The sequence below is a fragment of the Corvus brachyrhynchos genome, unplaced genomic scaffold (assembly GCF_000691975.1).
Source record: "Corvus brachyrhynchos isolate BGI_N302 unplaced genomic scaffold, ASM69197v1 scaffold61, whole genome shotgun sequence".
In the NCBI taxonomy this organism is placed as follows: Eukaryota; Metazoa; Chordata; class Aves; order Passeriformes; family Corvidae; genus Corvus; species Corvus brachyrhynchos.
This window is the reverse complement of record NW_008236478.1, coordinates 2,040,925-2,057,965: the sequence shown is the minus strand read 5'-3', so window position 1 is coordinate 2,057,965 and position 17,041 is coordinate 2,040,925. Positions and strand designations below refer to the sequence as shown.

The following is a 17,041-nucleotide window of genomic DNA, read 5'->3' as shown; positions in this document are numbered from 1 at the left end:
GCTCAGTTCCAGTTGGGACCCTACAAACTCTCCTGCGGTAGCTTTAGTCATGTAAAGGTTTCTCTCTATTGGAAATACCCCTTACCTTTTTTTGCAGATCCTCTTTACTGTAGCCCAGCAGCTTGAGAAGTTTAATCCTGGAGTCCTGCTCCAAATTCACCTGAGTCCCAATGGATATTAAAAAGATAAAAAACATGTAAAATCATGGACATCTACACATTGACAATAGTTAGCTCCTGCTGGCAGCAGCAAAGTTTAGAGCTCAGCTTATAGATAAAGAACTCAACTATGAAAAGTCCACCTAATGACTATTGTGGGAACATTTACAGAATTTAAGTTATAATCACAATAAAAGGGCAAAACTCAAGTTTGCCACAGTTACAACTGAGATACAATTGTGTATCAAGACCATGACTGTAACCTGCCCAGTGCCCTTGGTCATCAATTCCCTGGATAGTTTAGGAACAGCCAAGCTAATCTCTTCATTGAGAAAATTGACTGATTTGAGTCTGGATGAAACTGAGACAAGGTGGTTGCCTGAATTGCTAGCTGGCCTCACAAGAATTAGTTAACTGTTACAGAAGCTCCCTGGATGAGGATTTCAGACTATCCAAAAAATTCCCACAGGCTGCACATAGCCTAATTGATAGGCACTATTTATATGCTTTAATGCATGATTAGCATTCTGCAAGGAGAATCTGCCTGTCTCAGTCAAGTCCCATGCTGCTCCTACTACACAAATGATCAAACTGTACATGGATAAGATACTTGTAAACAGTCCATTTCAGAAACTGTTCCTGCAGAGGCAGGAATGGTGCTGCAGGACACTTCTTGTACAGAAGCCTGGTTTGTACTTTAAGACAATCAATTGTAATAGATCCTTTTAGTGCTGGAGTGGTCTCTTGGGACCATACACCAGATGGATTATAAAAAGTGACTAAAAATGACAGTTTGATGTGTCTCATTTGATGCAACTGAAGACATTGTGGCAATGGAGACCACTGTCACCACCTAGACTAACAGCTGGCCATCCTATTCAAGATTCTCTATGCAAATATAATACTATGGAAAAGATCCCAGTATTTTGCCCTCCACACAGTCTGCTATGAGTGTCTGTACACCCCTGCCAAGACTAAGCCTTGCCTCTTCAGAAGGACGACCACCTCTTATTACCAAACTCTCACATTACCAAATTGTCCATGAAGGCTAGTCAGTCCTCATGCCACCACAGCTCTCTCCCTTGTTCTGGGGTATCTCAATGCCCATTTGGACTTCACCTTGAAAAATAGTAATGTACAGCTCCACAGGTAGCAGGCAGATACAGCTTGGCAGTGTGTTGAGATGAAAACATCCTGTTTCAGGAAGCCCAAACAAATCCACTCCTAATGAAAACCGAGACAACCTCCAAGACCTCAACTTTCTTTAGATAAGTAGCTAGTCTATTCATTCAATTCCATTTTATATTTTGAAGAACAGAAATATAAATGGCTAGAGAGGACCATATTCCACCCCAGGACCATAAAAGAACTGACCTCTGTATTTCACCACAGCCATCCTACCTTCAAGAAGTTCCAAAGGTTCTCATCAAATGGCAGCTTGGCTGTCTGGATCTTGCCCTGGCAGTAATCAAGGAGGTTCCCTGACTGCAAGGCCATCTGCAGTTCTTTGGATCGGAGTAGGAATTCAGTTTCAGTAGTGACTTGACTGATGAATACCTGGTGTGGGTAAGTCTGCTGCATTTGCTGTCCAGGAGCTTTGGTAAGACCAAAGGTAATCAGTTTTCCTCCAAACTGAGAATAACAGAGGGAGACACAGTAAGTATTCTTATAAACAAAGGTAAAAGCTACTCAGTTCTTCATTTAGCAAGGCAGACCCAAGCTCCAGCAGTGATCACAAGGAACCCAAGAGTTTAGTGTGTATGGACGGTATGAACATTGAGGGAGTTCACAGTACAAGCCCTTCAGCTGAACACTGATAAACTTGACGCTTGTGCAGATCCAGTAAGGCCTAGCCAATTGTGAATGCCAGAGAGGCACAGAGGAAAAAGTACCATTTGGAACTGTTAGTTCTTCCGTTACATGGAGAGGCAGACTGCAATGATAAAAACTATCAGGTGAAGAGCAGGCACTAGACAGACAGAGAACAAGTCAAGCAACAGGCTAAAAGAACAATTCAGCCTTACAATCTAGGAGCAAGGATGTGAAGAAAATTAAATGCCTGGATAGGAAGGAGACAGAGAGGAAAGAATGGGAATGCATGCCAGCCTACAAGGACAGCTTTTATGAATTTTTCTTAGATTTGTTAACTCCTACTTATAATCTCCCATTCTCTGCTACAGGACTCTTTCTTGTTGGAAATATACCTGAATGTAGAGAGTAAACAAAATTCACTTCATGGGACACCACAATGCACCTTAAACAGGCATTAAACCAACTAGCAACAGGTTTCTCCAGTGAAAGAAAAGGATTGTGTCACATGACAACACATCGATTGCATTTTCAGCTAAGGATGCTCCATTCACTTACGGCAAATGAAACCCCCACAGGTCTGCGAATCCACTTGGGTGGCTTTTTTAATGGTGGAATCAAGGTAGTCTGAGTTACTTGCTCTGGCACCTGCAGAGGAGGAAGGCTCTGTCCTGTGCCAAAGGGATCCAGGTTGTTGAAGGAGGAAGAGATCTAGAATCAGATGAAAATAGGAAGAAATATAATTCAATTCCTTTCTGTATGGAGTAAGCACAAAAAAACATTGCTTAGGAATTAGTTACTTTCCACACTGATGAAGAACGAGGCTAATACAGCACCTCCTTCTGGAATAACACCAAGCCCCGATGCAAGAGAAATGGCATTTCAAAACAGTTCCAGAAAACATTTCTCAAGGAATTTTTTACCCTAAGAGATTTTCAAGTAATTTTTCCTTAGCAAGATGCAAATTTCCTAACAAACACTGCTAGGCCTAGCACCCAGCTCAAACATAGCAGTTGCAAAATTACTTGTTTTATGCAAGATAATGACAACATATGGTCAAAAGTTGTCCAACTTATTTCTTGTTTTTCTTACAAAGGAATTCTGACTCCCTTTTTGTTGCTGGAGTCTTTCAAATGGGTTCGTTTCAAGGACTGTCTCAAGCTTTTATAGCTTAGATGAGACTGACGAAATAAAACTTTCTTGTCTCGACAAGAGTCAAAAGTGGCCCCTGAGCCAGATTTCTACATATAGGGAGTCAGTGAACATAGGCACAATGCTGTTCACAAGCACTTTTCATTTTTAACATCGTTCACAGAGATTTGTTGTTTGCTAAAGATAATCCTGCTCAAGTTTGACTGGGCCATAGGAAATAACCTTAAAATTCAGCTAACTAGCACACCCAAAAGGAAGCAACATCAGCCTGATCAAGCTAAGGTTGCCAAACCTTAGAATCACAGGCAATGTTTTGTCTTTCTTCAGGGGAAATCAATTCCAAAGAAAGAATATTTCTTGAAGAACAGCTTATATCCAACAAATCAAACATCCTAAACCTTAAAGAAATAAATATACACAACCAGGCCTGCAACAGAGTTTCTGTCCTGAGACTACTGAATTTGTAAGAGAGAGAACTCTTGGTCACAAACTCCCTGCCACCGTAACTGTCATTATCTCCTTCTGCTTGTGTTCTAGCTTGTTATTCAATTTATGCAGGAATTATTTGACACTACTGTTCCCCAGTTTTGAACAGTGGAAGTGCGGTGCATGCACATAAAGAACACAGATAAAGAAAATTCTCCATGGGTTAAATAAATCCTTAATCTCCCACAGCTGTTGCTTGATAAAGTATTTTCGGTCTCTTGCAAATCCTATGAAACTAAACTCAGTCAGCTGTAAATGACTATATAAATAACACTTAAGCCAGCTCATACGTATTCTCTTAAAACCTGTATTGTAAGGCATTTGTTGGCTGGGACAGAGGGAGGGAATTAAAAGACCAGACACAAGATTAAAACTAAAATTTTAGACAGTAGTGACATTTAATCTGTTCAGAGTTTGCTCATCTATTCATTGACTAAGTAATGGGTTTCAGTATCAAAAATATTAACATGCTCCAAGTTGTAGTCAACACACTTGAGGAAAATTGCTAATAGTTGTTTGCAAGCCACTTTATAAAATTATCTTCTAAAGTAATGAAGAATAATGCATCCTATTAATTAGTATCAATGTATTTAATGTTAACTTAATGACAAGAAAAACTTGTGTGCTGCTTTAATTTTAGTCTAACGGTAATAACAATAAAATAGATCTTAACATCACAACTGCACTTGATCTTGGTTCTCTTTACACACTTTGTCAGAGGCCATGTGGTCACCTTTGGGATTTGGTGGGATTATTAAGCTCCCACACAGGTAGCTTCCGGTTCCCACACCATACAACCATAGGTCCTGGTGCATGGGACAGATTGCATTGCTTAAAAATCACACTGTTACACACGTGTGCCTCTACCACTCTGAGCAGTCACGGGAGAAACTGCCAGTCTGTCAAGGTGTAACACGGTCACAGGACTTCACCTTGTCAGCCTGCGTCCTCTGCTGAGCTTCCAAGTTCCCACCCATAACAGAATAAACGTTGATCCACCCATCGAAAGTGGCAGCAGAGAAGACCGAAGGATTCCTAGGACACCACTGGACATCAAAGCACCACTGACTCCGAATGGGCAACTCATACACCACCTATCATAGAAAGAGAGAAGACAGAAGCACAACACTAACAGCCTCCTGCTTTCCCCGAATTACTTGCCCACAGCAAGCACATCACTTTATTTACATGTCACCATTCCATACAAATCTCTTATTTTTGCTTCTTGAAGGGTGCATTTGCAACCAAATTATAGCACATTGAGTCCAAACAGTTGGAAGTCACAGAAAGCTCATGAAAAACTGGATTCTGACTGTAGAACAAAATCCAAAAGCAAGAAGTCACTTTTGCTCTGCTTCCCAAATACTGCTGAATCAGAGTACTAGAGCATTGTCACATTTGCTGTTAACCAAAGGAGAGACACCAGAACACAATACAATAAAACCAGAACTCAAGAGGCAAGAATGTGTCAAGAGCAAGAACACATAAACAGAAAGAATAGTGTGGAGTAACAAATGTGACAAGGAAAATAAAGAGCCTAAAGAAAAAAAAAAAAGAACAAGAAGAGAGGAATGTAATAGCTGCACATGAACTACGAAGGACATTGCAGCCAACAAGTTTATGGTTCAGCACTCAAAAACCCAAAGTTCAATTCATGGCCCAGTCACAGACTTCCTGCCTGATGTTGGGCAACTCACTAATGCAGCCTTGACTTTAAACCTCTGGTTTGTAAAATAAATATATCTCCTTTACGGTTTATAGGAACAAAGCACAGACAATCACAACTTTGTTTTCTGTGGGAACATGATCTGTATTTTCTTTTCCAGGTACAAGCAAATTAATGTAATTTGCTTATATTAAAATCTACATTGCCAAATAGAAAAACTAACAAACAAATCCCAAAAAACCAAACATTGCCCAAACCCAAAGAAACCAGTACTTCCCTCAAACTTATAAGATCAGCCATTGTGTATAACTGTACTAATCCTTAATACTGCAAACCTTCCCAGCTTTTTCACCTGAAAATTTGCTGTTCATTGGTACCAAGTCAAAAAGAGCCCCCTAACAATCATTTATACGTGAAAGTCTAATTTGAATTTGGACTCTGGAAATCTACAGCAGCATGCACAAAGATTAGTCAGCCACACTAATTTTTTTTTTTTAACTTTTCCGTTAAAAGACAGTGAAAATACTTTTGTAAAAATTAGGCATCAGGAACATTTTAGAGTCTGATTGTCTTCTAACCACTAGAGATCTAGACAAAGTGAACATCAAATCCCATGAAACTAAAACGGCAGCATTTCATGCATTTTAGGAAAATTGATTCATTTTTTTCCTTGCCTCCAAGGCAAAAGTGGTCAGCTGAGGATATTGTCCTATGAAATGAATCTAGCCTGGGGATCCCAGCTGGACTTTGTTCAGTATTGTTAGAGTACTTTCCCCATGCTATCATCAAGATCAACTGCACTGTCCAAAGTTCAGTTTTACCCACGAACTCAGCATTGAATGAATGGGTGTGCATAAAAATTTTTTTAAAAGCCCAGTTTAATTCAGGTGATACCTAACTATACTAAGTATGGTAATTCTCAGATGTGTGACTAGGTAAGCACATACCTGTGAAACCATTTTACTGTAAACAAAGTTTACACACATTATTTAGCTACATTGTTGGCTTCTCAGTGACCCTCTCTAACTTGTTCTCCTTCAAATTTCCTCCCAAAAGAACTTACTACTCTAGGAAAAGGAAAAAGAAGAAACACATGGAAACAGAGAACACTAAAGTATGAGCACAGCAAGAGTAATCATAAATAGTTGAAACTAAATCTTAAATTAATGTTTTCTTCCCTCTATGATCTCTAGACTCAATGAAAACCGATTTCAGCCTGGATATGGACAACACTCATTCACTCCAGACAGAAAGAGTGCAGAAGACATGCTTGAGGGAATTACATTGACACTCCACAAGAATACAGGGAAGGACACAAACACACAGCAAAGCACACAACTCTATAAAGTATACCATGTGTACTGCTAGCTGTGGTTACGTACCTCCCCCATACTTGGGTTCCAGCACAAGATTCGGTTGTCTTTGGCACTACTCAACAGCAGTTCAGGGTCAGCCTGGCACCAAGAAACAGAGAGAACTCCCCTAAAATAGATCAGAAAGAAATCAGTCGTATTTCCTGTACAGACAACTCTGTCACCCAGTCACTAAGAAAGCACCATGCACCCGCACTCAGGCTCAGAAATGCTAGTTCTCATCTCTACCTTCAACCAGATTCATCTGGGAAAGAAAGCAGACCAAGGAGAAAATCATACTTCCCCCCCCAGGTCCAGTCTCCCAGATATCTGACCTGAAAAGATGCAACACAACACGCAAGTCCTCACCTGGTGTGCCCTTCCAGCTGGCTAAGAGGAGAGGTAGCGAAGCGTAAGTCCCATATTTGGATCACTGGCAAACGGTCATCCTCAGAGGAAAGGACTAGCTGGGTTGCAACTTCTGGATGCCAGGCCATTCCTGAGCAATGCATCTAGGGACAAAAATAGCACAGGCTGAAAATTCAGCAAAGCAAGCTGCCAAAAGCACAAATGGCACAGAGCCATGTCATTCTGTACTGAACTTGCCTTGAATGCCTGACATAAACCAAGTCTAGCAATGTCTTGCTCCAGGCAGCAAGTATTTCTACCTTCTCTATACAGCAAAAAAAACCCCACTAACCACACAGAAGTCAAAGTCCAAAGCTGACCTAGGAAGAAAGCTGGGAAGCTTCTCATATATGAGTTGTGAACACTGAAACTGAATGCAAAAGTGCCTGAATTTTAGGAAAAGTAAGGGATCTTGTTGCCCCATTTCATTAGAGAAAGAATAAAATGAGGTCCTACAGCTCCAAGAGAACTAGTTCCAACAGCTCCTAGAATAAAACCCCTTATGCCAAGAGTCTGTGCAACTGCTTTGTAGTCACATGTGGCATGTTTTAAGGTAGTTAGAAATGCAGGCTTTTTTCCACTCACTCTGTTGCTGTGGTCACTAACTTTGATGATGGGCTCATTCTTCCTGAGGTCCCAAACCACAGCCTTGCCACTGGGGTGAGCAGAGGACAGGATATGCTGCACCTGCCGATTCCAGGACACCACACTGACGTCCTCATGAGGCTGCCAAGACAGGAAAGGCCACATGTCCATTATTTCCAAGCTGAGGGAACATCAATCACAGGAGTCTGCCACTAGCTTAACTAAGGGATTAGAGATTTGTTGATACATAGATTTCTCTCTTCAACTGCTGATCAACTAACTGGAAATACCAGCAGCACTGACCAGAAAGACATGGGAAAGTCCTTTACTCAGAGTACAGTGAACAGTAAAATTCTATGAGGGAATGTCACCTGGAAAAGTACCTTTGCATTTTAGAAGCAGGTACTGGATTCTACATCGGCCAAATGTGTTATAAATCACTCCAGAGAGAACTGCAGCTGAGCATATATGTATGTTTCTACCCCAACTTCTTAGAGGAACTTAAATGGAAAGATGACCTTGTGCAACATTTCAGGAGTGCAGTGAGATGGAAAACGATGAAGTATTCATGGCTAATTGCTGTTACTGTATCTACTGCAATGCAGGAGATAGGCAAGGAAACAAACAAGAGACTTAATGGAGGAAAATCCTGGCCTGCTTTTAGCCAAGTTTACTATGATTTTTCTACTTTCAGGAGTTGATTGCCCTGAATAATATAATAAGCATCAGAAGATCAGAAACTTCTTCCTCTTCAAACTCTGGAAACATTATCTGGGAGCAATAGCCAAGATGCGTTTAATGGCTTGCTGGCTCTGCTAGGGATATGACTTTCATGAGGTATGAAAAGCCTCAGCTGAAGCCTGAAAAAAATTCATTCTTCAGAGAAGGTCCAATAAACCTTCTTAATCCATCATACATGCCCCAGCTGGATCACAAGATAAAACTGGTCAGTTACTCGATTCAAATCCACAAAGAGCTTACCCATCCATGCAAAGCGCATCCTTCCAGAACTTGCCAGCCTACCTCCCCTTTACAGCAGTTCTTCCACCCCCAAGCATGAAACCAATCAGTCTCTTCTGATTCATCTTTCTGCTGACAGGCATCAAAGTCATTCCCCTTTCACACACTGACTAGGCTGGTATGTGTCCACACACATCTTTTTGTCTTGCCTACTGAGATACAAAACTGCAGGAGTATTGCCCAGAGGAAAAGCTTGTTTACCTGGGATTTAGTCCCTGGAGTCATAGGCACACTGAAATTATTCAAGTCCCAGATGAAAATTTCAGAATCATTGGCTCCGGAAGCCAAGAGATTACTCTGTAAAAGGAAAAGCTCAGCTGAGATTCCTGCTCACAAGGGAAAAGTACAGATTTCTTAAAAATAAGTGGAAGCAAAAACCCCAAAATCTTCCAAAGTGAGATGAGAGCTGTATTTCACAGCCACTGGCAAGTATAAAGGTACTAACTGGATTATAAACCAAGCATGTCTCTGGCTTGCATGCCTTCCACTGTGGCATAGTACGGACACATTTAAAATTTGTTTGTTTTGTTCAGGTGGCTGCTGTTAATCTGATGGAATTCTGCTGCAGGCCTGGAAGCCACCATCTCTGGCCAGCTGAGCCTTTGCCCTGCATCCTGGCACCAAGGACATTTCTTCTGAGAAGATGCAGGTTTCTCACAACTGACTGCAGACAATTTTCCATTTGCCTTTGTGCTACCACAAGAACCATGGTCTGTTCACTCCTCGTTTATGTTGCAGTCCCTTCAAGTGTGATCAGAGACCCACTGAATTAAATACCAACTGAACAAATGAAAAAAATAGAAGCTCTAATTTCAAAAGAACAATGGTTTAACATACAACAATATTACAGGACATGTTTTTATAGAGAGGTAAGAGATTTGAACAAGATGACAGGGGAATTCAGTGGCAAAGCTGCGAACAGAACCCAAATCTGAGTCTCAAACCAGCTTTGTGCCACAACTACCATGCCTCTAAATTTAAAAATTATTCTGTCAATTTATAAATCTCTATGCACAAAGGAACGTATTTTCTAACACAGAGGCTAACTTTCCTTTGGTATCTTAATGTTACACACCTGGAAAGGGTTGAAGTCAAGGGCTCGAACAGGACCGGAATGCTTCTCTGTCTGCCCAATGACAGGGTCGCTCTTTGAAGTCAAGATGCGGTGCACACTGTACATTGTCAGGACTCCGTTATCCCCTCCACCAATGAGCACTCCAGAAGACTCCAGAGCCCCATTTCCAAAGTTCCCCCAGATCAGCTTATGAAATCTAAAAAAAGAAGAAAATAAAGCTGGCATAAGCCACGATTTTTGGTGGAAAGCAAGACACCCTCCTCATTACCAAAACTCACATCCATGTTTCAACCTATCAAACATATCCATCAGTCTGCACTTTAAACAATCATCTCCCTTTTAAGAGGACTGTGGCTCTTGCATGCAAAAAAAGGAAATGAGCTTCCTTCCCAAGACTTTTAAAGGGAACTTAAAAAGGAAGAGGTTGTCTCTATTTTTTTGGCTGTTTCATTGTTTGTTTAAAACTGTTAGGACCTCACATGGGATTTGGTGGGTGAAATCCTCTAGCCTACACTTTATTGAAAATTAGTTAAGAGATCTATGTGCCATCATTTCCAGAGCTGTTATCTGAAATATATGCTAACACCCTTTAAAATCCACTAGTTAGAAATCACGGCTGTATTTTACACTGGGTGTAATGTCACTCACACTGATGAGCCTAAGAAACCATCTTGTCTTAAAAAGCTGGAAGGTAAGTTTCACTCTCTATAGCCTCTTCAGTGCAAACTGTTAGTCCCAGCAACTTCACATTATACATAATGTCTCTACTGACTGACTATCATACAAGTAATTTCAGATTTCTGTAACAGTCCAACTGCCCTACTTTTATACCCAATAAGATCTGTATCAACAAAAATGTTCCATTTTTGAAGAGAGGTCAATTGATTCAAAAGATCACTTTATATGCTGTAAACATTACCTCCTCCTCTCCTTTCTTGCACCAGAAAACCCTTTCCAGTTTCATTGATTGATACATCAGTATGAGCCTCTAGTACCTGTTTGAGGCAGGAAGTGTTCCTTTCTGCGTCATGTCCAGGGAGGGATCCCTGAAGTCAACCTCAAATATTTCCAAGGTGGCATTTGTACTGAAGGATGCATCCAGTTGTTGGGCAGATGTTCCTAGTAGAAGTACAAGGGCAACACAAGTGGGTATTTTTATCAAAAGCACAAGATACAAAAAGAGCAAGGCACTGAAAACCTGTTCTTCATAGTCACACAACCTTGGTGTTGTAACAGCTCAAAACAGGACATGTCTGAACACCTCAGAAAAAGGAATCAACAATTATGACAACAAATTCGAAAGAAATTAAAAGTTCTTCAGGAGATTCTGGACACCAAGGTTACTGTTGCACAGATAACTTTCTTTCTTGGGATAGATGTAACTCATGTACCTCCTCCAAGCAGCTATGGCTTTTGATATTAAGTTCTTCTCTAAATTACAACTGCAGTGACATCATAAAATCCAGCTACAATTATGATCCCAAGTACTTCTGCACACTGCTCCTCAACCATGACCACATGTCTTAATCAGACCTTCTAAATCTACTCTACAGCCTAAGTTCAACCTTAACCAACTAAACGTGCCTCAGCAACCCACAGACAGCTAGCAGTCACAAATTGGTGGCTTCCTTCCTTCTCCTTATTCTTACAGAATAAAAGCTAAAAGTTGATTTAACACTGCCTAGTGGGACATTGCCAGGCAAACAGTCCCCCAGTTACCACAGGGATGCTTACAGCACGGAAAGTGCCCAAAGGACTGTTAAAAAGCAGTACAAATTATGAAACAACACAGTTTCTGATGCAAAGCAAACTGAAGCCAAGACCTTTGGTTCAACCAAAACTCTGGCCTTGTTCTCTACAAACTTCCCCAATGCGAATTCTTCAGAGGCTGCAGTTCTTCACACACTGCTCCAATGTGGGTCCCCTTCATGGGGTTGTCTTTCAGAACAGATTGGTCCAGCCTCAGTCCCCCATAGGGTCCCAAGTCCTGCCAGCAAACCTGTTCCAGTGTGGGCTCCTCTCTCCATGGGGCGACAGGACCTACCAGGAGCCTGCTCCAGCGTGGGCTTTCCACAGGGCCACAGCATCCTTTGGCATCCACCTGCTCTAGCATGGTGGATCGTAGCCGTCTAGCTGTTCCACCATGGACCTCCATGGGCTGTGGGGGTGACAGCCTGCCTCACTAAGGTCTTCACCAGGGGCTGCAGGGGGATCTCTGCTCTGGCACCTGAAGCACCTCCGGCCCATGCTTCTGCATGGACCTTGGCGACTGCAGCATTATTTCTCTCACATACTCTCCCTCCTCTCTTGTGCTTCAGTTCCATAGGGCATTTTTTCTCCCTCTTACTGTGTTATCCCAGAGGCACTCCCACTGCCGCTGATGGGCTCAGACAGCCGTGGGTCCGCCTGGAAGCTGGCTGGCATTGGCTCCAGCGGACACAGCGGGAGCCTCTAGCAGCTTCTTACAGAAGCCACCCCAGCTACCAAGCCCTACCATGCAAACCCAACAAAACCACCACAGCTGTCAGCTCCACACAGACAAACTTGCCTGCTGCCAACTCGGTGACTGACTGAGGTTGACTTTCTGCTTCAGGAAATAAAATTACTGTAAGAATAGTGATTAATTAATAAAATCAACAAAACATAATTTAAGGTTTTGCAGAAGTACTGAAAATGGAATGCTAATCAAAACAGGCAACTTTAGGGAGAAGAGGTTTATAGTATTTGATTGTCAAGCCACATGATAATGACTGAAGACAGACAAATAAAAGTGACCTTAAATGAACATTACTTGAATTAATTTTTTTTTCCCCCACAGGCATAGCAAGTATGTAATGTAGAATAGCAAGCAGCACTGGATTCCATACAGTCTTAATTACAAATCAGAAATAAAAAAAATCATGTATTCAACCTTTGAAAAATCACTCGCCTTTAAAATGTCGAAGTTGGGCATAGAAGTAATCCTCTACTAGTTACTTGAAAAACACATAAAAGCTGTAATGTTTTTGGTATATTGCTTTTAAGTTTTCCAGAGACTACCAAGGTGGAAACTGTTGAAAGCTAAAACCCATACAACTCTACATAAAATTTCTCTGTGATTCATATTCTAATATTCACAAATTGTGAAGAACTTTACCTGTTGCTAGGTAAATAGGGTGGTTGTTTGCTGGACTCCATGCCTGCACAGCTGTTCGCTCAATTTCTTTTAGCTTCATTTTCTAGACTCTGAAAGAAATTTCACACAGTTTAGAACAGAGAGATACAGTTGACATGAAAATGGTCACATCAGAAACAAAATATTCCCCTTACCAAGATGAGAACACATTGCTCTCAAAAGAATGAAGTTAATTGCTACTTCCTGAGGTAGTGAATACAGTTTTACTGGAATGAATCAGGACATTAAAGAAGTCATTAAAAAACACCCCCTACAATCCCACTGTCTGACCCCATATTTTCTTTCATATATATCTCTCTTTTTCATATGTCCCAATAACAGGAGAGTTTCAGAAAAAGGAAGGGGATCTAAATTAAACAACATACTCAAGTCTTCAGTCCAGGCTGGTTTAGATCAGCTGCAGAAATTAATTTAAACAAATGTATTTTGCTCTAGCACTAGTTGCTCTCTCCAAACAAGCTAATCTCAGTACGTACATAAGCAAAAAGGGAGCAGAAGGAATCTCAGGGCAGGCTAAATTCCAAGCAGAAAAGTGACGTGGCAACAGAAAACAAAGTGCAATGCTATAATGTGCCAATTCAGTTAATGTACTTTGTTCTTACTCCCGTGAAAAACAAAAGGAAAAAAATGATTTGACTTTCTCTTTGAGCCAGCAAATGGTAGAAGGTGAGAAGTAATCCACAAGTAACTACGGAGTTTCAATCTCAGCACTGCTGACAGCAATTCTTTTTATTTACTCAGGATAGATCAAGTGACACCTGTAAAATGGGAACAAAATTTCCCCATGTCTCCAGATAGAGATTAGTCGGCCAACAATGTAGCAGGTTAACTGAAAATCAAACATCAACAGCAGGCAGCTGGGAAGCTGCAAAACTGATTATAAATAAAATTGAATACAATACAAATAATTCTTTTTCTGCATAGGATCCCATTCTTGCTGAGGAGAAAGCACCCAGCACCTCTCCATCGCTGACCACAAACTGACCTTCTAAGCATCGTAAGTGATGTGTGGACATAGCATTCACAGGCTAGTGGTGTCACTCTCATGAGCAGTTCCTAAACTTTTCGAGCTTGGCTGCACTGCAGTCTTTTAACTCTAGCTAAACAGAACTGTACGCTCAGATGGTATCATGCTGAATGAAGCAAAACTGTCAGCAGGCAGCACAGCAAAACCCTCTGCATCTTGTCAGCTTGCTGTGATTAACCTCTCCTGGTTACTTGACACTGCGTAAACCACAACCTGCATCACATGGCCCTCTGTTCAGATGCAGGGCTTATAAGAAACTACGGCCTCCTGAGGTCCACACAAGGGAAGTTTGGTCAGCATTACTTCTTGGGCTTGGACCTCCCAGCTAATAATTCTACACCTCTTCTTAGGGTTTCTTCTCCCCCACCAGTCAGTTAAGGACATCCCCTCTCTCTCGCCCATGTACTATTAGTATATGCTGATTGACTAGAATCTATTTAATGCTTTTTAGCGTTAGTCTGCAGCAGTGTCTCCCAAAGCTCAAACTGCCAACTGCTATTCTCACATTAAGCTTATCCCAACTTAGTTAAGGCCCAACAGACTCTGAACAGTTAAAAAAGTGCAACTATTTCTTCATGCCCCAAAGGAACAGAGTTGGTAAGGTCATCTCATCACCATAACAAAACTCTAAAGCTTACTTTCCAATCTTCCAGTAGACACTTTGTGGAGTATTCATTAGTGGTCCACCACATTCTCTCTGCAGTGCATCTCTCAAGATTTTCCAGAACCTACTCATGTCTCCTGTACTACTGCAGGAACCCTGTCCAGGTCTTCTCCCTTCACTGGCAGAGGGGAATGAAAATATCCCCAGAAGTCAGGTGAATCTGCTAGCAACAGTCTATTGCACAAGGTTCTACCTGACTCCACCAGTGTGGAGGGCAGGACAGCTGGTATGTTCCTTACCAGTCCCTTTCTTGCCTCTTCCTCCTCCAGCTACAATCCATCAGTTGTAGGAGCTGGCTGTACACTCAGACCTCACTGTTTCTTGACTTTTGAGAGGGCAACTTCCCTGTGAACATTAACAGACAATGGCCAAGAGACCTCTTCCCTATAGGAAATTAACTGGTAAGGAATCAGTGAAGAGTGCAACCATCGCAAACTTGGGTAAATGGCACAAGCTCCCCCTCCTTACCTCTGTGCTGGACTGACTGCATGGCTGAAATAATTTACATTTAATGAGCAAATAAAGATAAGCTGCAAAACTTGTGTGGAACAGTATTAATCAATTGTTTGGATTCTCTTGTCAATAGAGTGTTTTACGTAAGAAAGTCAATTACTGCATCATTACTGTTCTCTTTTCACAAACTTAAGTCAGGACAGAATGTGAAGGTAAAGTGTCTTGGTCATGGTAACCCACCCAAATGGAGGAAAGCAAACAATACTCCATTTAGAGTGGCTCAATGTCAACAGAACAACTGGAAGTGCTGGATCATAGGTATTGAACAGGTTCACTGTGTCCCTGGCCCTAAAGGCACACCAGCAGTAGTTCCAACACTTGAGAAGGCCCACAGAGGGTGCATAAGAAGCCAAAAGATCACAGTATCACACTATCTCTTAAGAACATCCGAGCAGTTCGCGTCCACTGCAAATGAGGATCTGCAGAGATACAGCAGCATCTCCTTCTTAAGTCAGTGAGATTTGAGTTTGCAAGGGGAAAATAAAAAAGCCTGATTTAAGTCTTACTTTTAGAGAAGTGATCCTTCTATACACTGTGCGTGTCTGGATCCAAGAGAGGACTCATAATCCTTAACGCGGGGAAAAAGCCCTTCTTTAGCAAACTCCTGCAGCTGCCTGAGAAAAACTTGCAAGCATTGAACTCTTCCGCAATAGAATTTTTAAGGAGAGGTTGCCACCTGCTGTCGTCTCTCAAAATAGCATCTAAGACTTCCAAGAAAGCTCATGCTTTTCTCGGGACCTCTAATTAATTAATCATGACAATTCCTCATCGTTCTTCTACAGACATCCATCCGATTACAGATCTAATATATTAATGCATCTCAGCCCCAAAGGTTTCCCCAGCCATGGCTTCCTGCACAGACATTAAAGGGTAACAGGCTGCAAAGCAAAACCTGACAGGTCAGAGCACACCTCACTACTGAGAAATGGAGAGCAGGCAGCTAAACAGTGAAAATTCCCAAATCACAATAGACCATGCAAACAATGCTGTTAGAGGCAAAAATTCCTCACCTTTGCTAACCTGAAATACTTACAGCTTTACAGTACATTATAATAAGACTATGGTTGTTGTATGAGCTAACTGACCCTCAAAGCTGTCATGATTATTATCCCTAATAGCACTCTAGAGAGGCCTTCTCTCTCTTGCACCACCCCAATACTGTCAATCAGAATTCCCCTCCCACTGACTTTCCCAGTCCTCCTCCTGCCTCTGGACACCCAACCATTCCTCTCTGAACAGTGCCTGCTGATATTGGACTTCCAGCACTGCACACAATGGACCTGATAGGCTGACCTCCCCCCAGTTAGCTAAAAGTGAAACTTGGGCAGAACAAAAAGATTTGTCCAAGGTCACCCGGGTGACAAGCAGCCACCCCAAGACCTGAAAAACACCCCTCAACCATGACACAATGGTTAAGACACAAACTGTCCCTACAGTTTTCACATCCCAGTGTCAATTTAAAATCTCTGTACTGCCCCTTCCGCTTGCATTGTTCTGACACCCTCCTTCCACAGCTCCCCAACACCCTATAGCCAAGCTGTTCTCGTATGTGCTTATTATAAACCCCGATTACAGAAAGCACAGAGACACTCAGCTAATCTCAGCTAATCACTGGTGTGTTCAAGGCGGGGTTGTTGCAGGGCAGGGCTCAGCACATTCCTCCATGACAGCTCCCATGGTATGTAAAGAAACTTCTTGTGCTCTGCGCAGTTTCAGAAGCTGTTGCCCACTACACAGTGCTGCTCAGATGGCAGTGCACACGCGTCTCACGTGTGTTTGTCTGCACAACAGCATTACACGGTGGGATGGTGAAAAAGAGCAAAGGTCTAGGAGGAAAGCGTTAACCTCGGACACGGGTGTCAGACACAGGCTCTGGGCTACGCCAGAGGCCTCTCCGCGGCCCAGGTCACACAGCTGAGCTCCCTCGGCCGTTCCCCGCCCGCTGCCGGCC

General features: G+C 42.1%; 1 protein-coding gene across 1 annotated transcript in view; it reads right to left on the bottom strand.

The window, feature by feature from the left end:
- SEC31B (SEC31 homolog B, COPII coat complex component) overlaps positions 1-12,936 on the bottom strand; it is a 31,378-nt gene extending 18,442 nt beyond the window's left edge. Inside the window, exons 1-11 of the mRNA XM_017725852.1 lie at positions 12,848-12,936; positions 10,707-10,830; positions 9,712-9,907; positions 8,838-8,933; positions 7,617-7,757; positions 6,993-7,135; positions 6,654-6,753; positions 4,538-4,699; positions 2,526-2,678; positions 1,560-1,790; positions 86-160 (exon numbers count right to left, since the gene is read on the bottom strand). Coding sequence (XP_017581341.1) covers positions 86-160; positions 1,560-1,790; positions 2,526-2,678; positions 4,538-4,699; positions 6,654-6,753; positions 6,993-7,135; positions 7,617-7,757; positions 8,838-8,933; positions 9,712-9,907; positions 10,707-10,830; positions 12,848-12,926 — 1,500 coding nt within the window. The 5' untranslated portion in view covers positions 12,927-12,936. The remainder of the gene's footprint in view (positions 1-85; positions 161-1,559; positions 1,791-2,525; positions 2,679-4,537; positions 4,700-6,653; positions 6,754-6,992; positions 7,136-7,616; positions 7,758-8,837; positions 8,934-9,711; positions 9,908-10,706; positions 10,831-12,847) is intronic.
- Between the last annotated feature and the right edge of the window lie 4,105 nt (positions 12,937-17,041).